General features: G+C 40.6%; 1 protein-coding gene across 1 annotated transcript in view; it reads right to left on the reverse strand.

Annotated features, from left to right (window-relative positions):
* LOC128813947 (netrin-4-like) overlaps positions 1-7,423 on the reverse strand; it is a 43,407-nt gene extending 35,984 nt beyond the window's left edge. Inside the window, exons 1-2 of the mRNA XM_053989433.1 lie at positions 7,340-7,423; positions 769-1,310 (exon numbers count right to left, since the gene is read on the reverse strand). Of these exons, the coding sequence (XP_053845408.1) occupies positions 769-1,310; positions 7,340-7,406 (609 nt within the window). The 5' untranslated portion in view covers positions 7,407-7,423. The remainder of the gene's footprint in view (positions 1-768; positions 1,311-7,339) is intronic.
* Positions 7,424-7,630: the final 207 nt, after the last annotated feature.

Genomic DNA, 7,630 nt, shown 5'->3' on the forward strand with positions numbered 1-7,630 from the left:
GTGACTTTGTCTTCTCTGTAAATGATGTTCATGGTCTTTCCCATCTGAATAGTTTCAAGATTGATGAAAAGAGTCTAATCAGTAGTTAATGTTCTTGTCAGAGGAACTTATCAGAACAATTGTACATTTCTTTAGAAAACACTCTTTTGCATATGCTTAAAAACAAATAAGAATATTCATACCAAGGGAGGGCTTTTCCCACAATTGAATAGTGAATCCTGGCTGCTCACTCCCACCTCTGCTTCCAAGCAGTTTCATTTTTGATTCCTATGGCTTGATACAATCAGCCATAATCGCCATCAGCAAGAAAAGTGAAAGCAAGAAAACATTGAACTTGCATGAATGATGTATTTAAAAGTCAGCCAATCACCTGTGATGATTTATATGGAGAAGAAAAATAAGAATCATGCAGTTCATGTCATCCTAAACTGAAAATGATTTGGATAAATCAGACTCTGTAGATCTGTGTTTCCCTACATTAACTTTGCTAGAATTCTAGTTCAGTTTTGGGCATCTGTAGTGTCACATTGGCAATGTTTATATTATCCTGTGAGCTCTCATAAAAGAAATTTCTAAAGCATTTCTATCATTGATGTATACATAATTTCTCCTCTTCTTCCCCTTTATTTGCTTAACACAAAGCATTTAGGGATGGGGTACCTTTCTTAATTCATATGCACAGTATCTCTTTGAGATATACTCTCTTGTTTTCTGGCAGTCTTGACTTGTTTGTCATTAAACTTAGTCCAAACCTCAATTATTGCTTACCTCTCCTCTGGTGCAGGGCACTGCATCTGAATACCTGGAAGTGCACATGGAGCCTTCCTCAATGAGATCATCCTGGAGCCCAAAAGTAGCTGTACAGTTGACAGAGAAATACTTGTAGGGCCTCCAAGTCTGCCCATAATCCTGGGACCTTTCCAACACCATCGCAGCTGGGCGAGGTGACTTGAACACAGCAATGACGTGGGTCAGGTAGAATTCTGTTTCAAAGTCCAGTCGGATTTCTTCTCTGTGTACCCCTTGGGCAGACTGCCACCAGGAGATGGGGTTTGCAAAGAAATCATCTGTCATGTCAGCAGGAAGGTGGGAGTTATCGGGCTGGTTGATGTTGCATTTGGTGCAGCGGGGCTGCCCACAGCCAGGGGAGACGTGGTGGAGGAGGTTCTGGTCTGGGTAGAAGCAGTAGAGCTCTGTGCTGTTCTGGCCACACGTGCTGGTGGTCACTGGTGTCCTTCCTGTGGCGAGGTTTCCCACGGGAGGGTTGCAGGCACGGCCGTTGCAGCGGAAGGCTCGTGGCCTCGTGGGATCTGAAGGAAAAGAAACACAGGTAGAATTTCTCAAGTAGTTCTCACGGTGTAACCCAGGTGACAACACAAATGTTTGGAGTCCTCATCTGGGGACTGACATTAAAGAGGACACCTTTCAAGGAGAGCTGCTTCATTTTTTCACACAAAGTTTTGGGATAGTGTCTCAATAAATCTGGTCCTTGTGTTTGGTACCTAACTCAGAAACTGATCTTTAGAAAAACTCGTGCTTATGGTGCTTAATTTTGATTTCTGTTGAAAATGCAATTGTGCCAGTCTATTGAATTTTATGGTTAACCTGAGAAATCTTGTGGTTTTTACTTTCACTCTAGTAAAACTCCATATTGAAGGAGTGAATCTATTCAATGCCTTTATTTTCATGGTAATCGGAGAGCAAAGTCAAACTGGACTGGACACTGTAGATACATAAAGAAAATAGATGATTCCTGCCTACAGGTTACAGGCACTAATTACATATATGAACACATAAAGAAAGCCTGTTGAGTTTCTACTGCTTCTAATAATATCAGGTGGAGTTACGAATTTGTAGCAAAGTTGAAAATCAAGTGTCTTTTTTCTTTAAATACCTTGATGAGGAAGTAGGTGATTACATTCTATTTGCCAAGTTTGCAAATATGGATAAATTTTTGGTATCTTCAATGTATATATTTACTTATTTCTAAATTAAGAAAAGGTAGGGATAACTACAAAGTCTTAATGTTGTTTGAAAATCAGTAGTGTCTTGTGAACTGAATTAAAGGTCATTCCAAAATCTTATTACTGCACTGAAGAAAACTGCATTTCTAATGACATACAATGTTCTTTTTGCAACTTAACACTCTAGAAGGAGTTAAGGACTGACCTTGCAAGGTCATAAATCTAATCCAAGAGGTCACAAGTCAGATGATTGGATTTAGGTCCTGCAGGAAATGACCCTTCCAATGAAACATAGGATAGCTGTAAACCCTGGGTAATCTAGGAGTAGTTCAAAGGTCAGCTATAAGTTCAACATTCTAGGTCAAATTGTAAAATCCCTACTCCATTTATATTCAGTGTTTCCTTAGGTAAAATTAGTTTAAATATCAAGTTAGGTCAAAGAAAGGGGTCTCCAAGTCAACCTTATGAAAGTACTCAGATTGTAAATGTTGTTGAATGAGATGGACATTCCTCTTTCCAAAAGGAAAGTTTAAAGTGAAAAGCATTCAGCTTGCACAGTTTTGCTTCTGAGTTGATTCTGTGCTTAGTTCCTCAGTGACATCTCTGCACAGGCCAGGAAAGAAAGGTCAGACATGAACGCTGTTTTAGAAAACACCTCATGCATTTTGCATCCCATGGTTAGGATGCAAAATAGTTATTACATGTGCACTGAATCCCTTTGACCAATGGTTTGTGCTATTTTAGCTTACATACAGTGTAAGGTAGTCTAAAACTTCAGACAGCAAGGGAGAAGATCATCCACAAATGCCCTTGTCTTCTCTTAGAAATAGGTGGAAGCCACCTTCAAGGTAATTTGAAGTGTGTGGCAATGATTTTTTACTATCACAGTGATGTCAGTCCCAGGAGCCTGGCAGAGCTCAGAGGGCAGCAGTGCCTGAATTACAAGAGCACCTAACAGTCCTCAGATCAAAGGAATGGAAGTGCCCCTCCCCAGTCCCACCACTGCTCCCTGTGCCAGCACAGACATGAGGAGCTGCAGACCCATCTGGCGAGGAATGAAGATGGGGATTTTTGGCTCTGTTGGTTCCGTTTTGTGCTCCCCACCTTCAACTGAGCAGGTGATTCCCAGCACTACCAGAAGTAAGCAGAGATATAATGAGCTACAAGTGCACACTTCAAGAATGTCTTTGCAGGTGGCATTTAAGTTCCTGTCCAAACTGGTTGGCAAAAACTGATGGAAATAAGGAAGGCAATTTCTGTGTTTAAAGTAGATTCAGTATTAACTGATTTTGCCCAGTGCTGCACAATGGTGTCATCTTTGCCTCCAGAGAATTTTAGTGAGACTGGTCTCACAACTGAGCTTTGAACAAGCATTAGTTCTGACTAAGAGTCAGGTTACTTAGTTTTGATTAGGAATGGATCCATGTTACAAATATTATTGGATTATGGATGATTATGTATAAATATATCAGGTAATTAAAAGAAAGTCCATCTCTATTGATGGATTATGCCACTAAAGCTTTCATAGAAGAAAGGGGATGCTGGAGTTCTAAATTAAGGAAGTTGCATAAGGGGGAGCTTTGCAGACAAGAAAGTGAGAAAGCAGAAAAAAAAACATTTTCTGGAGGGAATGGCTGCTTTTTGTATTTCCCATAAATGGACTATTAGCTTTGTATTGAATTTTTAGCTGTTTTTTCTGAGCCTTGATGAGAAAGAAAGGTGTATTTTCTCCTGAGAGGCAGTCACAAGAAGGTTTATCTGCTCTGCCTGCTAATGCAGCCAAATCAATAAACAGTTCCTGTCTGAACTGCTGTGTCATTAGGAATATGGGATAAGAACAAAGTGCAAATTAGCAGAAGGGAGTTTGAGAGAAGGAGAGAGATTGGAAAACAAAATCTGCAGTCGATTAAAAGCTTTGTATCTAAAGAAATCAATTGGCAGAACATTGTTTGGCCACAAGGATAGTGCAGCCCGTCCATCACTCACTGGTTCTGTGGAAACAACATGAAATGTTGAGTCTGGACAGCAAGGGGAGAGTGCTGCAGGAGAGAAACAGCAGCTAGGCAAACACACAACTTACCCCAACTGCCAGGAGGACTCACTGAATAATTCATAGAGAATTAAACAGTTTGATTATGCATGGGCACTGCATGTTATTATAAGGTTGATTAGCTGTTACTCCGTGGAGGGTGGCTTGGCTCCATAAATGGTATGATTAATTTATTTGTTTGTTTTCTGGTCCCTCAGAGCTGTGCCACAGAGTGGCAGGTCAATGGCACATGCCCAGCACGTGTTATAACAATGGTGTTATCTGATGATTAGGGAATCATACAGTTCAGGAGAGGTCATACTATTGATATTCCTGGGACACCATTTCAAACAGAGACCTCTTACTTCACAACCTTGTAATGCACCAAAACATTGTAGACATTAACTAAAAACATGTTCAATTATTTTTTTCTTAATTTTTTTTTCACCCTCCATTGGATACTCAACAGAAGAAAGGTCATATGGCAACTCATCCAAAGCCTGCTGATATGACTGGAAAAATGCCTAATATTTTCTGAGTGATTTGAATTGGAATTTTTATTTCTTTTTCATATGCAGATTTATGATTTTGTGTGTTCAGATCTCCTGCAGTGAGTCAGGACAGTAAATTTTACATATCTCAGAAAGACCAAAACCTTTGGGCATCTTCTGCTGTGTGTTTAATGGAGCAATTTCAACATGTATGTCCAACCTATATTTCACTTTTTTCTTAATAACCAAGCCCTTATAAATATTATTATAAACCTAACCACCCTGGGGACTTAAGTTGCTCAAGTTTTTCTCAGTCAGACCTAGAATTTTGCCCTTTAACACTGGTTTCAACAGCTGTATAACACTTTGGTTTGTCTGGGGCCAACATGCAGTAAGTTTGGCAGGTCTTCATCCCCTTATGAGAAGCCTGGTGTGTTTCTGCACTAAACCAGTTCTGATAACTGGAGCTAATGAGCCTGCTGTCAAAATACCTCAGAGGTGAGATTCAGAACGTGCTGTGAAACCAAGCTGCCTCCATGACTTGAGGCATGGAGAGAAGAACAAGATCCCAGGCTGGGGCCCTCTTCCATCATGTCCAGTTCCAGCCTGCCTGTCCCCATCCTTCCTGGAGCAGCAGTGGGCTCCAGCACCTGCAGCTTCACTGGCAGATGAAACCAAGCCCTGCTAGTAACCAGGTCCTGCAGCTGATTTTAAGCTTGATGGCAGAAATGGCCATTTTTGGCCACATCACACCTTCTTTTCCAGGGCTCCCACTGGGATGAGAGCTGGCCCAGGTGCTGCTCCCCAGGGCACTGCTCACATGGGAGGTCTGGGGCTGAAGCAAGAGCCCAAGCTGTTGTCAGCTCCACTAAGTGTGCCTTATGCAGGAGTTTCAGATCACTGCAGAGCTGATTTGAGGGGAATAATGCCCTCCACCTACATCAGACAAGGGGGAGGATTGCCCAAGTGTCACATCTTAAAGTATAAACCCAAGCTGACTGCTCCAGCCTAATAAGTAAGGTGTTTGTTTGGGTTTTTGTTTGGGTGTTTTTTTCCCCATTTTGTTTAAAGGTCTAAGGAGTCAATCTTGACAACCCACACTGTCTTTTCTGCACAGAGGTGGCAGAGTGCAAATATTGGACTTCCCACAAATATTATGTGCCTTGTACTCTCCATAGGCTAATGAAGTATGCCAAAACCATACTTCTCTCTACATGTCTCAGCTCTAAATAAAGAATCAAAAATTAACAGGCAAACCTTGTACTTTCACAGGCTGATAGTTTGTGCAACCTTTTATTCAAACACCAAATATTTATTTAAAGCGACATTGAATCCTTAGCAGGACCACCTTCAATATCCAATTATTTTGCTGCTATTCACTATGTCCTATACTATTATTTTGAGTGAGTTTATCTCCAATCAGAACACACTCCCTTCCTGCAAATTCACTTTCTAAGCAGCCAGCTGGAATCTGTGTTTTCTTGAAGATTAATTTTCTCTTGGTGAATTGGATTCAGAGCAGATTTCGGCCAGTTTTTAACAGACTGCCTTCTGCAACAGTGTCAGCAACTTCACAAGAGATCTCTGCAACCTTTCTGTGCTGCATGTTGCCATATGTATCCTACAGGCAGCCTACATCCGAGCCTGGGGAACGAGTGAATGCCCAGAATAAGGCACTAAGAGAATTATGGCACAGGTACTCCCTCCCCTCCTTCCCTGTCTCGCTGTGACAGACAGCCTTTCCCCAAATGACTTACTGGGTAATACGACAGGATGGTAAATTTATGAGCTGCTCAGTTTTTAAGAAAATAGCTCTCACTGTTATGGAAATCTGCTGTCTGTTATCAGAGGGGTTCTAGCTAGGGAATCATCTGATCTGAAGCCACTGGAACTTGCAGGATAGCTGAGCCCTTCGGTTGCTTTCAAATCACTGCATGAAGAGTGTTGTTCCTGCCCTAACACTCTGAGCACACAGGTGAAATTTAAACCATTGAAATGTTTTCCTGTACAGGAATAGAGATTCCAAGACAATGTCTCAATGGAAAAGTCACCAAGGATGAATTGTTTTTTCATAATTTTTTTTTTCTGACCTGATTCTTGTAATTAATCCTTTTTTAACTTAAAGATGTACTAAATCACAACAGAAAGGACAAAAATCCAATGCTTTGCTTCCTTTCCTTTAGGGAATTTGTCTTCATCATAATCCAGGTATTTTTAGAACCCCATGTAAATACCATAACAGCTGTATCATTCCTATATGTTTATTTGTACACCCACAGGTATACACACAACTAATCAGCTTCTCTTTCTGTTTTAATCCATTTTTCTCTAATGCTAATTTAATCCTGTCCTCTGCATGTTAACTATTCAGTTAAGATTTCCTAAACAGTGTCTCTGATTTTTAATTATGCAATATTAAGTTAACAGAGAATTATTCAGATTCCTACACTGATGCTTTCCAAGGATGTTGTCATTTCACTCTTGTCCGGCCTAGGAAGGCAGTGTTTCATCCTCAAAACAAACATCCAGCATATCTCACTCCATCTATCTCTTTCTTTCTCTCTTACTTTCCTTTTGCTTTCAAAAATGATACACTCCTTTCTTTTAAGGGTGTATGAACCTGTACATCCTATGATAAGTCTTTGGAAGGACACTGAACTATAAAGCTGGGTATTGCAGGGAATAAGAAGCATTTGTATATATTGACTAGCACAGATTCCTTGTAAAAATCCATCTAAAATAAAGATGTTGACACAATTTACTTTTCACAAACAGACCTGATTTCTATCCCCTTTCCCCTTGCTAAATTTAGGATTAATTGTTTCAGAATGGCAATATTGATTTATTTTGCTTACCTGCTTCCCCATGTCCAGAAATAAAATATTCCAAGAACACAATCAGCATGATGCCTTTATGCTGCATGGCTGTCAGTAAAATATTTGTCCTCATTGAAGCAAAAAAGACCTGCAGTAATCTACAGGTTTGGTGCTTGCATGGCTTTTCTGTGTTTTCTTTCTTTCTGCTCACCTTCTTCTCAGTGTAGGGGTCAAGGCTGCTGTCTCATTCTTCTTGCTCTCGTTTGGGTCTAGAGGTGGTTTGGTTTTTTTCAGGGCTCAGATGCCTTCTGGGTGTCACCCATACATTGC

This window comes from Vidua macroura, chromosome 13 (genome assembly GCF_024509145.1).
Source record: "Vidua macroura isolate BioBank_ID:100142 chromosome 13, ASM2450914v1, whole genome shotgun sequence".
Taxonomy (NCBI): Eukaryota; Metazoa; Chordata; class Aves; order Passeriformes; family Viduidae; genus Vidua; species Vidua macroura.